Source organism: Genypterus blacodes, unplaced genomic scaffold (genome assembly GCF_046128005.1).
Source record: "Genypterus blacodes isolate CSIRO-AG114 ecotype Tasmania unplaced genomic scaffold, CSIRO-AGI_Gbla_v1 ptg000287l_1, whole genome shotgun sequence".
Lineage (NCBI taxonomy): Eukaryota > Metazoa > Chordata > Actinopteri > Ophidiiformes > Ophidiidae > Genypterus > Genypterus blacodes.
This window is the reverse complement of record NW_027467078.1, coordinates 77153-93065: the sequence shown is the minus strand read 5'-3', so window position 1 is coordinate 93065 and position 15913 is coordinate 77153. Positions and strand designations below refer to the sequence as shown.

The window sequence follows — 15913 nt, the reverse complement described above, 5'->3', positions numbered from 1 at the left end:
GGAGGTGAGTCGTTACGCAACAGTGTTAGCCAATGTTCCCATAGCGATAAGCAGCCCCGTGTCTCCCTGGGAGACGGGCTGAGCAGCACAGATAAACAGATTAGAGCGCCGGAGGTCAGCAGTCGTCCGGCTTCCACTCAGGTGTGAGAGCTTCTGTCTCAGGCTTTCATCTATTGATCAGTGTGTGGTTGGTTAGTATGGTTGATTATTTCTTTATTTATATGGATCAGATCAAACCAAACATTACCCCAAGGCACTTTACACACAAACATCTGTGTGAGGTTAGAGTCTGACTCAAACAGCCACTGCTGGTTTGACTTGAATGAATATTGATTTATTGATTTATTGATTTATTGATTGTGTTATTTGGCTCTGATTGACACATCAGGATGAGCCATGGCACCTGCAGGTCCAAAATGACATCATCACTAAGATGCCGTGTTAGATCAGAGTGAGACAGTATGAAGGAACAGAGCAGCAGACAGAGCAGCAGACAGAGCAGCAGAGCTCAGCAACAACTGACCTCAAAGCAAACAGAGAAGAAATGAGAGAACATCTGTAACAAACTAACACTCCATCTGTCAACACTGAAGGGGACTGAGGTCTAGGTCTTCCTCCTCTTCAGGCTGTTGTCACTCAGGCTGCAGACACGCTGGTTCTCCTCCAGTTCTTTGATTCTCTGGTGCAGAGTCACAATCTCCTTCTTCTTCTCCTCCTGGAAAAACTGCAGCTTCTGAGAGCGCACACACACACACACACACCCACACACACACACACACATGTTGGCCCTTTTTTATGATGTGTGTGTGTGTGTGTGTGTGTGTGTGTGTGTGTGTGTGTGCTCCTCACCCTCTTGTAGACGCTGTGTGGCAGCAGGTTGGAGCCGTGTTGTTGTTGTTGTTGTTGTTGTTGTTGGCTCTGCTGGGCTGAACTCTGAACTCTGGCGAGCTTCGCACCAAACTGCCAAACAGAGACAGAGCGACTTACAGAGCAACACAGAGCATCTCTACATTGTTAAAGACCAACATCAGGATGTGGGGAAGTTGATCTGATTCTTATCTGACACGTGTGTGTGTGTGCAGGCCGCACTGTTTACATGCTGGGTACATGTGACACAACTACACAACTACACAACTACACACTACACACACATCTACACACTACATGATCCAATCACAGCATTAAAGAAGCAGACAGAGATAGAAAAGCTCCCAGCAACACTCACTCTCTCTCTCTCCCGCCTTCCCTCTGTCCTTTCCCCTCCCTCCTCTCTCTCTCTCTCTCTGCTCCATTTTTACCTCCATCTGTAGCTTCAGCAGCTCGCTCTGCCTCTCTCTCTCCTGGTCCTTCAGCCTCCTCTTCGTCTCCTCCAGCTCCTCATCTTTTTCCTCCAGCAGCTTCTTCACTTCTGCATCTTTGGCTTCGACTGTCAGCCAGAGAACAGAAGGAAAACAAACATGTGGAGAGAAAGAACGAACGAAAGAAAGAACGAAAGAAAGAACGAAAGAAAGAACGAAAGAAAGAAAGAAAGAAAGAAAGAAAGAAAGAAAGAAAGAAAGAAAGAAAGCCCCCCCTCTCTCTCTCACTCTGCCGTGCAGCCTCCTTGCGTGCCTCCTCCTCCTCTCCTCTGTGCCGCTGTGTCACAGCTTGTAGCGCCCTCTGGTGGCCTTCAGCCGCCGCTCTCATCTCCCGTCTCAGCCGCTGCACCTCGGCCTCTCTGTCCTGAGCACAGCCGGGACACAGACGTCATCAGGACACACTTACCGTCAGCAGAGGACACGCCCCTTTAGGTTTAAGGGTTTAAGAGACTTCAGAGATTTCAATCCATTTAAACTATTAAACTGTGGATGGACAGACTTCCACACTCAGGATGTGATTGATGGTGCAGCTCTGATGAACACCAACAGGGATCAAACAAAGAGAAGCTGAGAAGCACCTGTGTAGTTTCTCCTCACCTGTTCTGTCCTCTCCGTCTGTCTCTTCAGCTCGGCCATGTCACTCTTCAGTCTGTCGTTCTCCACTGCGACACACAAGCTCAGAATAGACACACAGGAACACGAACACACACACACACACACACACACACACACACACACACACACACACACACACACTCTGCTCTGGTGTTTAATGTGACAGTGTTCCATTTATAAATCTAGTGCCTGATGCAGAATCGTCCATTAAAAGCTCACATTGAAAGTTAAACGATGGGAGAAAATGTCTTGATTCCAGGAGAAAGTGTGCAGCATCTTTAGTTTAGCTCCGGTTGCTCAGAAGATGACTGACCTCTGAGGCTGCACTGCTCCTGGAGCGTCTGCTGCAGTCTGCTCACGCTGCTCAGCAGGCCGTCTCGCTCTGGAACAACACACACATGAGCTAGTTGTGTCTATGCAGAGGTTACAACTCTCATTTGAGTCATTTTATCTTCAATGATTCTGTTTTACTTGTTTTCTTGGTAATCTAAAGTTCCTTGGCAAGACAAGACAATAATTTAAAAAGATATGGATGATCCATATGTAAAGCCTTTGGAAGAATGTTCTACAATCAAGAATCATAAGCCTAGAATCAATGAATAACCTTTATTAATGAGTATTGATCTGTGTTGTGAAATGGAGGCTCGTGTCTTTGGACTGTAATTCGGCGTCATGTCCAGCAGGGGGCAGCGCATCGACGCACCATGCTCCGGCCCCATGTTACCGCAGCAGCGACGCAGGAAAGAAACCACGTGATTCCGCTCAGAATGAGACAAACAACGACACGTGAGATAAAAGTGCACACACATGAACAAACTCACCCTCAGACAAACTTCTCTCCTTACCAGAAGAGAATTTCAAACCTCTGTTGGCGTCTTCCAGCTGGATCTCCAACATGTTGGTTTTGCCATTAACTTCTGTCATTTTCTGATTAATTAAAGCGAATAAAAGCAGAAGTAAAATACCGTAATGCTAAACTGGAATAAAATAAGTTCCCTCTTTATCCCCAACATTCACTCATCTCCAGTGTGTATTATTGTTTCATAAAGTGTCAAAATAAGATGGAAGTCCAGATAAACATCCCCTCAGTTAGCCGCTGTTAGCTCGCTAGCACCGCTCACCTGCTCCAGAAGAGTCAAGCTTTCCATTAACGCGTCAATATTCACACGGTTTAACTTTATCATCTTGGTTGTTTTAAAAAGAGCAATTGATAACAATAACTTAGCGAAATAATACAACGAAATATAGAACAAATGTATATATGTCATCAAACTTTAGCTTCGTCTGCTAGCAAACGAGTTTGACCTCAAATCTACTTCCTGTTTATACAATAATTCGGCAGCTTCATCATTTATGTTCATATATTTGTTATGTAAAGATTTATGTTAGTTACAAACTGCTGGATGACTTTACTGTAGATTGCAAATACACACTTTTGCGTTACTGATGTTTTGTTTGGGTTTTAACATTTTAACTGCACATTTTGGGAGAAATTAATTATTGACTTTTATTTGTTTACGTGCAGATTGAGATTTTTCATGGAAATCGTGACCGAAACGACTTTTGAATATTATTTGATTGTGTGCCTGTTAATATTACTTCATTAAAGCACGTTTGTTTTTACTTTAACCGAGTAGTATTGTCTTTACAACGTTTCTATGCTTAAATATGATCACTTAATACTGAAGTGACCTTTAAGTGAACTTTAAACTTAAACAATATAAGTTATTTTCCGCAAAGTCAGAGATTAAATAGAGACTAACACCAATAACAAAGAGGGAAAGACAAAAGTAAGAAAGCAGTTTATTTGTGATGAATGATCAATAATGTAAGACACTGACCCAGCTTCACAGTCAGTCCTGTTAACACTGAAGGACACTTTACTGCTAATACTGGCTCACTTTGGCTGGAGTAGCAGGTGAATGCAGTTTTCTCACAGGGCAGTTTGTGGTAATCCTGCAGCGATCTTCACTTTAAGTCATCATGAGTAACAACATTGCCTCCAACTAAAACACACAACATATGAAAGATGATTATGTCTCCACACTTCCGAAGAGATGAAATGCTACGACTGTACAAAAGCAACACAAAGTATTATCCACAACGATTGAAGTAAACCTGTATTTCATGCACTTTTAACCTTAAACCAGAGAGTAAAGTGGAGCAGCTCATGCGTTGGAACACAAAGTGCCTGAGCTCCTGAACAAACACACAGCAGCAGGACCTTGACTGAGGCATTATTGGCTCTGTCAGCTCTGAAAACATCTTAAACAAACAGCGTCTGATCCACTCAGTCGCTCTCCTGTTTTACTGAGCTACAAAGTAAACCTGCAGTACTCAGCTACATTCCATTAGTAATGATCTGAATAAGAACGTACAAAAAATATGAAACGCTTCCAAAAGCTGGAATCCCAGAAAGAGGCGTTGTGTTTTACATTTACATCTCTGAGCCAGTTTAATGGAGCTGGAGTTCATCAATAAGAAAGTCAGACACACTGAGCAGCACTCAGTCCATGATCTCACCACGGTATGAGTGGAGGTCCAGCGCCCCCTGGCGGCGGGAAACCCAATGTTTGTACGTGTGGGGCTCACTGAAACATCAGACCTCTTCTATATCATTGTTATTGTTATGATTATTATATTTTCTGCTTTTAATGACCATGACTCACACACTGTGACGGTGAAATGTCTCAGGATGTTGACGCCTCGCAACGACAAGAATAATCCCCCTGGTTGCCCGGGTAACTGATTGTCTGTTATTGAACATTTATTGACCTTGATGCTCTCATCTTGTTTTCAAAGGTGCAGGTAATTAAACGATCTCACTCAGTGACTTAGTGATGTTTCAGACCTTCTTCTGAAGTGTGACAGAGCAAGCACAGGTCTTTTTTATCTCCCTTTTGTAGTCAAACACCCTGGCCTGACCTCTTCCTTGCTCATACCCGCTCTCCTCTCAGCAGCCCTGTTGGAGCCTGCAGTGGAGGTTATAGGAGGTAGAGGTGATGGCAGGACAGACAAACACACACACTGACATTCAGAGTCCACTGCCAAACGCCTCTCTGTCTTTCAGAGAATAGTCCGATTTCACAGACCGCCGCTGATCTACGGTGTGATGTTCCCCAAAAGGTCGGGGGTCAGGTAGCCTTCTGGCGTCGGCATGGTCTTTGGCATGATCAGCTGGGGGGCGGGGGCGGAGTTTGGTGTCAGTAAGAGGCTGTTCTGCCTGCCGACACCTTCCACCACAGTGTAGACAGGAGCAGGAGGAAGCGGGGGCTTAGGGGAGGTATCTGGTTCCTGATAAGGAGTCCGGTGGTCTCCAGATGGCTGAGATGGCACAGGACTCAGGGGCTGAAAGGTTTCCCCTGTGGACGACCTTGGACTCATTTTCCCTGCGTCTAGCTCTGAGGTGTAGCCCCCACAGTCTGCGTTCACCACTAACTGAAACTCTTTGCTCTTGTTTTCTTTCTTCTCTTCCTTCACTCTGTCTTTACTCGTTCTCTCCTCCTCAGTCTGGTCCTCGGTTGTCAGCAGAAGCTCTCCAGATGGCTTCACCTCGCTCACCTGGGTGTACAGGTCCTCTCTGGCTGGGACGGTCAAAGAAGGCCGCCCAGAAGAGGCGCCCTGGTCCGGGGAGTTGGGCTCAGAGGCTGAGGGGGAGGAGGCTTCTCTTGCGAGGGCGCCGCTCAGAGGGACTGGATGGAAAGGCAAAGCCTCCGGGTCGCCGGGGAGGTCGGGGTCACAGCAGCTGGCCCGGCCCGAGTCATCGTCTCTGAACCCGATGGAGAAGGGGGAGCAGTGGGAGGAGAGGGAGCGCTCCACCAGGCAGTCGGTGTCCAGGCCCATCAGCCTGTCGCTCTGCTCATCCATGTCCAAATCGATGAATTCTACCCAGGGGTCATTGTTGTACAGCTCTGGCCTTAAGTGCGGGTGTCCGCCCAGGATGGACGTCAGCTCCCCCAGCTTCCCTTTCTGTCAGACAACCAAAACAGACCACACACTCAAGAGGCTGCTGACATCCACCTCACATCCACCTGTCACTCAAAGGTGATATTGTTTCACAAAGTGGGCGTGTACCTTCAGCAGCTCAGGGTCGATTCCTCTGATCTTAGGCCCCGGGACAGGAGGGAGGAGAATAAACATCAACCTTTGGGAAACACAGAGGAGAGACACGATGAGAGGAGAGACCAGAGAAATGAAAGCACCTCTAGATCAGCACCACTGCTCTGTTGTGTTTGTAATGATGACATCACTGAGCTGCTCTAGCATAGAGCTGCAGTCTGCTCATATACTGTAGCCTCGTCTCACTCTGACCAACGCTTTGGAATAACATCACTGATAACACAGTCACACACACATGGTGGAGGTCAAGCAGCCCACTGAGCAGCATGAGTGCAAACAGCTGAAAGAGTCCTGCTTACTTTTCCTGCTGGACGATGATAACTAACATCATGACTCCAACCAAACACAGAGCAGCAAAGATGAGCAACGCTGCCAGAGGGAATCTGGTGGCTAAGGAGGAGACACACAAACACACAAACACACACTTCAACAACAAACCCCAGCAGTGTTTGAGCCTGCAGCCCGTGCGTGAGTGGAGCTGCTCCTGCTCACCTTTAGACGGGATGTGGATGAAGACGGATTCACTGAACTCTCCAAAATGTTTCTGAGCAAACATCTTGCAGCGGACCCGGACCTCGTGATCCACGTTGGTCTGGAGGCCGTAAAGGGAACAGGACTTCCCTCTCTCCAGTTCAGCCTGTTGGGGAAACAGACATGAGATGGAAATGATACCAACAACAAGGCAGACAAACTAAAGATCTTTGAAAATAAGAATTAATTCCAAAATACTTATATTCCAAAAAATAAACAAAGAAATTGATTGAATTAAAAAGCCGATAATGACTTCAGTCCCCGGCAGGTTTGGTCAGATCGCAGGGCAGTACTCACCTCCTGCCACTGGACGGAGTCGGCCTCACGGTACTGGACTTGGTACTGCAGCCTCATCCACCCGAGCTCCACGTCTGCAGACGGAGGAGGCTCCCAGTTCACCAGGACGTCAAAGTAAGACCCGGTCACGCTGCTGTTCAGCAGGGTCCAGCTGAGACCCTCCGGAGGATCAGGATGCACTGCGGAGGAACACGGCCATCAGTTTTCCCCCGGAACAATGGAATCAGACGTTGGCCTGGTAGTATTCCTACACCTGCTCACCGATGTCTTGGACGAGGAAGAAGTCTTCGTCGTAGAGGACATCCTGATCCTTGGAGCGGAGCTGGACGCTGTAGTAGGTCCAGATGGTGGTGTGGTTCTCGTTGAAGAAGCACTCGTGCGGTCTCTCCATGCTGTAGTGAGGACACTCGCTCCACTCTTTAGGAGACAGGTGGGGCGGCCTGAAAGGACAAGGACGCAACACTGCACCATCAGCCCCTCTGTCAGTGCTGCTCTATGGACACAACACACAACCAGGGAGCAGGAGATCCTCAGGAGGAGGCCCAACGACTCTGAGCTCCTTTAGGTTCTTCACTCACATTTATGGGTTAATTACTAAACACCTGGATTTGATGGATTAATGCGGATTTACAGATTTGGTTTTTGTGTTAAGTTGATAATTAAGGTGGAAGTCACAACTGTTCTGCCTCTAGTGACCGTGTGTGTGTGTGTGTGAGTAGATGTGTGTGTGTGTGTGTGTGTGTGTGTGAAACCAAACTGCTGATAAGACGAACAATGCAAACAGTTGTGTAGAAATCATGACCTTGCTTGACCTCACTCAGCCTGAGAAGGAGCATAAAGCTCTGTGGATTATGAGGCTTTAGGGAGATGAGGGAGAATCTCTCTGACACCACGAAGGAAAACGCATGAAGAGAAGGAACGACACAAGGACAGAAAGGAATAAGGAAAGGAGCTAGGACGGGAGCGTGCAAAGGAGGGCAGGAAATGATTATATTGACTTTGTGTCCCTCACTTCTTGTTGATGTAGAAGAGGCGGAGCTCGCCGGGCTCAGACAAGTTCAGGAACGAGCCCAGGGCCCATCTGCAGCTGAACGTCTCCATGTTGGTGGACACACAGCCTGTGAGGTGAGGGCGTGTCTTAGGGACGACTGAGAGAGAGAGAGAGAGAGAGAGAGAGAGAGAGAGAGGAGAGAGAGAGAGAGAGAGAGAGAGAGAGAGAGAGAGAGAGAGAGAGAGAGAGAGAGAGAGAGAGAGAGAGAGAGAGAGAGAGAGAGAGAGAGAGAGAGAGAGAGAGATGTTTATTGAGGTCATTTGACTCCTCTGAGCCATGGAGCAAACAAATGCTTTTTCCTGGAAATCTCTTCCTCAGAGGAGTGCCGCCGCCTGAAGCTTTAGCACCTCTGAGGCTTTGGCTGTTTGCTTTGGCTGAGCTCAGGATCGACCTACACACACACACACACACACACACACACCAGCAGCTGAGTCCAGCTCTCCAGGCCGCACTAACTGAGAGCATGTGTGTGTGCTCAACAAGTTTCAAATCCCTCTGTTACAGTGAGAACATAAGGACTTTAAACCCTTTAACCCTCAACAACTCACTGAGATTTGATTTCCTTATTCTCAACAAATCCCAACAGAAGAAAATCAACACGTGTTCCATCTAACTGGGCGGTCCGATGTCATACTGAGGGTCAAAGGGTGGCATCTTTGCTCTGACACCTTTCATCTCTACCAGGAGCTCACCACGTTCAGCAGAGACCAGACCTGAACCAGGACTAAACTAAACCAGCTCCTCATACAGACCCTGTGTCCTTACGGCCACACAACCAGGCAGAGGTGGCGCTGCTGCACTCGCACATTTGGTTTTAGTACGATGTTTCTTAACTACTGGGGTATGAGATTCTTTCATGAGATCTGTGGGTCCTTCAGAAGGTTCTGGAGGTCCAGAGGGAGATGGTAGTGACCCTTGATTGGGTTCTTGTGGTTCTTTACATCTTTTTTGGGGTTCTTACAGTGACATGTTACGTTTTGTGTCCTTTATTAGTTTGGTTGAACAGGGAGGAGGTTTACTTCCTTGTTTCCTGAAAAGCAGACAGAATGTCCACGAGTCGGCAAATGAGCTCCTGCAGAACCGCAAATCAGGGTTTACAGGTTTTATTGGCGTGGTTGCATCTTCCACAGCGCTTTGTCAAAGAAAAACAACGCCGCCCGCTCAGCGTTACGCGGCACCTTCCCTTCAATTATCCTCCATTAACACCCCGCCGCCGCAAGCTGTCAGCTGCTCCCATCCATACAGGAACAACAACAACAGGCCCGGACAGGCCCAGTACTGGGAAGTGTGAGGACAGCGTGCCTCCTTCACAGCTGCCAGCCCAGGATGATGAATACCTCTGGCCTGCTCAGGGGCGTCAAGATTAAAAATAACCTGTTTACCAGATCCCCTCGCTCCTCCTTGGAACTGGGCTGGGACCAGATTGAAGGGAAATCAATCTCACTCTGCTGAGTGGAACACGGCTCGGTCACGTGACCCACTCTGCTCCACTGGTCCCACTTTGGGTCCCACTTTGGGTCCCACTTTGGGTCCCACTTTGGGTCCCACTTTGGGTCCCACTTTGGGTCCCACTTTGACAGATGGGACAGATCTTCTTCCTCTCATTCCTTTGTTTTATGATTGAACATTCACCTCTAGATTTAGGAATCTTCAAGAAACAATGAGCACAAATTCCTTTCATGTCCAGTAAATGATCCCTGATCCCTGTTCATGAGCACCAGGCTCAAACATGCCCTGACCTTTGACCCATTTCAAAACAAACACACAGCAAAAGTCCTGACCTCTGACCCCTGACCCCAACCAACCTGCCAAGTTTGATCCGAATCATATCTAATCGGTTTGAGAACAAAAGGCCTCTGATACACACGTACAGTGTGTGTGTGTGTTTGTCTCTCTGCTGCGTGTCTCTCTGCTGCGTGTCTCTCTGCTGCGTGTCTCTCTGCTGCGTGTCTCTCTGCTTGTATGTAAATGTGCTCAGCGTGTTGCTGTGTTTGCTTAGCGGCGGCCAGGTTGAGGTCACAGCAGCCAGTAAACATGTGTGCAGTAGATTATTCATTAGATCCACAGACACACATCTCCAACAGCAACAAGTGTGTGTGTGTGTGTATGTGTGTGTATGTGTGTGTGTGTGTTCTCATTCCTCTTTTATGAAGCAAATTGAGAGCATCTCACTAAGTAAACATGTTTACAGAAGAAGAGGTTTCACGTTCCGGCTGAAACAAAACATTGCGTTTCCACAGCAGCAGCAGGAAGTAGAAGAAGAAGAAGCTGCATGCGTCCTCATTTCACCCCATTAAGTCCTCAGGTGGAGACGCTTTGTTGTTGCTTTGTGTTTAATTAGCCTCATTACCTTTGCCATTGTATAACATCTGCACTGTGAGTGTGTGTGTGTGTGTGTGTGTGTGTGTGTGTGTGTGTGTGTGTGTGAATTTGTGTGTGTGTGTGCGTGCGTGTGCGTGTGAGCGTGCACGTGTGTGTGTGTGTGTGTTTATGAATGTTCCACAAAGGAGAAATGGTTATTTACGAAGCCACAACATTGGAAATCATCAATCAGTGAGCTCTCAGGAGGAGAAGCTGCATTTAGAAGTCATTTCCTTCCTTCCAGCTCAGCCGGCTCACACACACACACACACACACACACACACTCACACTGACTGAAGCTTCATCTGCACAGTAAAGCCAAACACTCTTATCTCCTCACGACGCCAACAAAAGTACAAATAAAACAGTGCACTCCATGTTTTCTGTAGAGCTCCAGCCCAACTCCGTCTGAAGCATGGATGAATGTTGTGGTTGATCTCTGGAGTTCTCAGGCTCTGGTTGTTGTGGGCGTCTCATTTTAAACACTGGGAGTTGTTTTGGCTCAACAGCTCATAACTTATCTATCAACCCTCCAACAGCAGTCCAGCTGGAAACTTCTGCCAGGCAGGAGGAATCGGTGCTGCTGACGTTCAGCTGAGCCTGCCAGCTTCCAAACCACTGACTGAGATTCCAGGGAAAACATTTCTAGGAACGCCCTGGCAGAGAGACGAGCGCCCAGAGCAACCAGAGCAGAGGGAAGAGAGGGAGAGGAGAGGAGAGGAGAGTCCTTCAGTCACTCACTCCCTCACTCCTTCACCCCTTCACTCCCTCACTCTCTCACCCCTTCACCCCTTCACCCCCTCACCCCATTCACCCCCTCACCCCTTCACTCCCTCACTCTCTCACCCCTTCACTCCCTCACTCTCTCACCCCTTCACCCCTTCACTCCCTCACTCTCTCACCCCTTCACTCCCTCACTCTCTCACCCCTTCACCCTTCACTCCCTCACTATCTCACCCCTTCACCCCTCACCCCTTCACTCCCTCACTCTCTCACCCCTTCACTCCCTCACTCCCTCACTCTCTCACCCCTTCACTCCCTCACTCTCTCACCCCTTCACTCCCTCACTCCCTCACTCTCTCACCCCTTCACTCCCTCACTCTCTCACCCCTTCACCCCTTCACCCCCTCACCCCTTCACCCCTTCACCCCCTCACCCCTTCACTCCCTCACTCTCTCACCCCTTCACCCCTTCACTCCCTCACTCTCTCACCCCTTCACCCCTTCACCCCCTTACTCTCTCACTCTCTCACCCCTTCACCCCCTCACCCCTTCACTCCCTCACCCCTTCACTCCCTCACTCCCTCACTCCCTCACCCCTTCACTCCCTCACTCTCTCACCCCTTCACTCCCTCACCCCTTCACCCCATTCACTCCCTCACTCTCTCACCCCTTCACCCCTTCACTCCCTCACCCCTTCACTCCCTCACTCCCTCCACGCCCTCACCCCTTCACCCCTTCACCCCTTCACTCCCTCACTCTCTCACCCCTTCACCCCTTCACTCCCTCACCCCTTCACTCCCTCACTCCCTCCACTCCCTCACCCCTTCACCCCTTCACTCCCTCACCCCTTCACCCCTTCACCCCCTCACTCCCTCACTCCCTCACTCCCTCACCCCTTCACCCCTCACTCCCTCACTCCCTCAGTCCACAGCAGAAGCACGTTCCTCCCTCCTCGGTTATATAAGCAGACAAAGCACAGGATGTGGAGCCTGACATTTATGGTCAATGTGCAGGCTGTGTGTGTTTGTGTGTGTGTGTGTGTGTGTGTGTGTACAGTGCACCCTACACCCCTGAAAGGCGGTTTCATGGAAACAGGGCCTCTGCTGGACTAAAGAGCTTCCCATTGTTGCGTGTTGGACGACTCTGGCTGTACTCAGAATTCCTGGGAAGCCTCTTCACTGAAATGTGCTGGCTGCTCTGCGCTGCTCTGTGCTGCTCTGTTGTGCAACAGATTTCAAGTCCGTTTCAATGCCAAGGACACGCGTTAGTACACGGCAATGAAAACCTCCAGTATTCCCGCCTGAAACGTTCCTGCAGCTTCATCTTCATCACAACAGCTGCTGTCATGTTTCAGCTCAAACATGGAGGCAACCCTCAGTGTGCAGGGAGACGCTGCAACTCCACACATGAACCAATGAACAGATCCATGAGGGTCCTGCACTAAGACAGAAGGTCAGCGTCTCTCCTGGATTCACTCAGTGAGCTGTGTGGTGATGTAATGAGGCTAACTCCTCCTCACTCTGTTCTTCTTCTACTGTTTGTCCTCACGACGCCCTGCATGTTTATCTGCTCTACATCCTCTCAGCTCAGCTCAGAGTCACTATAGGATAGAGAGCCATGACATCATCCAGAGGGCTCAGGGTCAGAGGTCAGAGTAGAGACCTTACCTTGCTCAGAGGCAGTGTCCAGCGTTGCAGCAGTGAGGCTGTGAAGGAGGAAGAGGAGCGCGATGAAGGTGGCAGCCATGTTGTTGGTCTGTTGGAGAGAAGGTGCTGACTGTTACTCAGAGGTGTGTGTGTGTGTGTGTGTGTGTGTGTGTGTGTGTGTGTGTGTGTGTGTGTGTGTGTGTGTGTGTGCAGATGTTTGGGTTTAGTGATCTGTGTGGTTTACATGCCGACGTGTCTCCAGCTGATAAGACTGAATAACTGTCTGCTGCAGGCACACACACACACACACACACACACACACACACACACACACACACACACACACACACACACACACACACACACACAGGTCAGGGTATGAAGGAGCACTACAGGGTCACAGGTCAGAGGTCACTTTACAGTACAGCCTCTCGTCACACTGAGCGGACAGGAAGTGCAGCACATGGGACAGGAAGGACACACGACTTCTTCTTCTGTCTCACTTTCATATTATTCCACACATTAAAGCGTTCCATACTCAAATGTCTCATGTTTGTTTTGTATCACAATGTTGCTGTTTTGATTTTTAGAAGTAAAAACCAAGAGGAAACTGAGCTCCATGCAGGAAAAAGCCCAGAATGCTTTGCTCCTCCCACCATCAAACAGGAAACCAAAGTCCTGCTGAGGCCAGGGATCGTTTCCCTCCACACGTCACCTCTGACACCAGATCAGGTCAGCCTCAGGTCGCTACTGCACATGTAAGTCTATACGTGTGTGTACGTGTGAGTATGTGTGTGTGTCCATGCCCCCCCCCCCCCTTCTTCTGTTCTAACATGAAGCTTCTTCACATCCAGAGTTCCTTTGCATCCTCACACTCGCCTCACTTCACCTGTCTGCTGCTCACACTCATGCAAAACTCTGCAACACACAACCTCAGACTGCAGAACAACATGGAGCAGAAGAGAAGAGAAGAGAAGAGAAGAGAAGAGAAGAGAAGAGAAGAGAAGAGAAGAGAAGAGAAGAGAAGAGAAGAGAAGACAAGACAAGGACTCCTCCAAAGCTTCCAGGAGGCGTTTTAGAGCCCAGATGGTTTCTCTCTCTTCCACCTTCACTTCTTCAGGCTCTTCTGTTTGTAACTGAATCCAGACACATTGTGGTTGGATCTTCTGTGAACTTAAACCTTTAATTTGATCTTAAAAAGTACAGTTAGATCCAAATCAGGTATAATTTAGTAACATTAACTGTGATTTAGGTTTCACTTAAGAGCCTTTACCACAGATTTATACACATGTGGGCTGTGTGTGTGTGTGTGTGTGTGTGTGTGTGTGTGTGTGTGTGTGTGTGTGTGTGTGTGTACCGTCAGTGCTTTACGCAGCGCTCCTTAACAGGCTCACACACACTTAGAGTCACTTTATAGAGACTTTAGATCGCAGATACTCACGGTTAATGTTTAACAAGAAATATTTTAGTAAAGCAGTATGTGGGAGAACACGACACACACACACACACACACACACACACACACACGAAGCTGAATAACTTTCCCAGATGTTCCGTTCTGCCCCAGTCTTGTTTCCTCCGTGTTCTCACAGATTGTTGAAGTTTCCAGCTGAAACTCTAAACACTAAATCTCTCCACGCGTTCACACACACACGCAGATTTAAAAGTTGTATTTATTTCCACCTGCGTCTGTGTGAGAGATGAAGCGTTTACTTTCTTTATTAAGGATTGAATTTAGTCACTGACCTCTGTAGTGAACCGAGCAGCAGCTGGTCTCCGTCCGTAAACAAGATCCGGTCCACACACAGACCCACAACCGCAAAGTCCCGAAGCCACAAACCGCAAGAACCCGTTTAAAGCTTCAGGAACCCGAGCAGGATCCGAGTCTACCGTCAGTCCATGTGGGATGTGACGGCTGTCGAAGAATCCCGTCTATTGCCTCACCGTCTGTCTCTCCGTCTGTCTGTCTGTCAGTCAGTCAGTCAGTCAGTCCTCCTATCAACACCCTGTTTGTGCCGCTGCAGGCAGACCGGGGGATGGCGCCATCTGCCGGCGGGATGTGGCCAGTGAGGGAAATCGATTTGCGGATTGGTGACGTTAATGTCGTGTTTACAGTCAAATATAAAGTAAGAAGTAAAGGTTATAAACAACGAGAGATGAGACCAGAGTGTGAACAACTTAACCAGAAATGGATCACATCCGGTTTGGAGGAAAGTCCTACGATAAAGGGAAATGAAGGTTTTACTCCGTTTGAATGGATCGATTCTCTCTCTGATCTGTTCATTCCCTCAGAAAAGGATTTTATTTATCAGAATTTCGTAGGATTGAGCTCAAAATGAAGGAAACCTTTGAGAGAGTGTGAGAGAGTGTGAGAGAGAGAGAGAGAGAGAGAGAGAGAGAGAGAGAGAGAGAGAGAGAGAGAGAGAGAGCGAGAGAGAGTTGTCTTTTTAAGTAATTTACAGTCAAATTAAAAGTCTTGGGTGAAAGACAAATTAAAGAAAAGGTGAAATTGCCAAAAAATTGTAAAGAACAGATTTGGATGTGTCGCTTTTTGTCTGCGTTCACTGCCGCCACCTAGTGCCAAACAAAGAGAAGCGTGACTTGATTTTAGCGACGGTGTTGTTCTCCCCTTCAGACGCTAGGGGCACCGATGAGCTCACTACACCTGCGACCTTTATCACACGAAGAAGAAGACAGACCCGAGCTTTCCACCCACTGTTCTCATGTTTGCTAACATGCTAACATGCTAGCTGCCCCTCCCTCCCTCCTCAGGTAAACATCAGACTCGTTCAGGACTTTAGTTTCCGCTCTTTAGGTTTGTATTTAACATTATACGAGTTTCTGATTTTTTGTCCACTGCGTTTCAAAGGGAAACAAACTCATAATTACTAAGTAATAAATTAATTTTAGCTGATTTAGTCAACATGTCGCTCTGTTTCTCCGTGAGAACGTTCAGGACTCACCATCATCATCATCATCAACAACAACAACAACAACAAACAGCTCAATGTGTACTGTTAAAAAAGACTTAAACAATCTGAACTTGTTTTAAGTTAAGTCATTAAAAGCTTCAGATGAAACTAATCTGTGGCTGAGCTGAGGCGGGGCAGTACCGTTCCCCCCCACCAGAGGGCAGTGACGGCCTTCATGTTGGTGTAAGATTGAATCAAACATGAAAATAAACACGAACTTAATAAAGTCAGGAGTTATGAT

The 15913-nt window shown here is 48.1% G+C and overlaps 2 protein-coding genes across 2 annotated transcripts; both read right to left on the bottom strand.

Moving 5' to 3' along the window:
- Window positions 1–402: 402 nt before the first annotated feature.
- Window positions 403–3273, bottom strand: ccdc152 (coiled-coil domain containing 152). The gene is made up of 8 exons (XM_076136947.1): window positions 3095–3273; window positions 2795–2900; window positions 2287–2355; window positions 1956–2020; window positions 1587–1722; window positions 1299–1426; window positions 850–960; window positions 403–733 (listed from the first exon to the last, which is right to left on the bottom strand). The coding sequence occupies exons 1-8, from the start codon at window positions 3239–3241 to the stop codon at window positions 605–607; spliced, it is 891 nt and encodes a 296-aa protein (XP_075993062.1). The 5' UTR covers window positions 3242–3273; the 3' UTR covers window positions 403–604.
- Window positions 3274–3760: 487 nt separating this feature from the next.
- LOC142987967 (growth hormone receptor-like) lies at window positions 3761–14717 on the bottom strand. The gene is made up of 9 exons (XM_076136955.1): window positions 14447–14717; window positions 12722–12809; window positions 7933–8068; window positions 7182–7360; window positions 6921–7099; window positions 6585–6729; window positions 6392–6482; window positions 6048–6117; window positions 3761–5942 (listed from the first exon to the last, which is right to left on the bottom strand). Exons 2-9 carry the CDS (start codon window positions 12798–12800, stop codon window positions 5076–5078), a joined length of 1746 nt encoding a protein of 581 aa, XP_075993070.1. The 5' UTR covers window positions 12801–12809; window positions 14447–14717; the 3' UTR covers window positions 3761–5075.
- Window positions 14718–15913: the final 1196 nt, after the last annotated feature.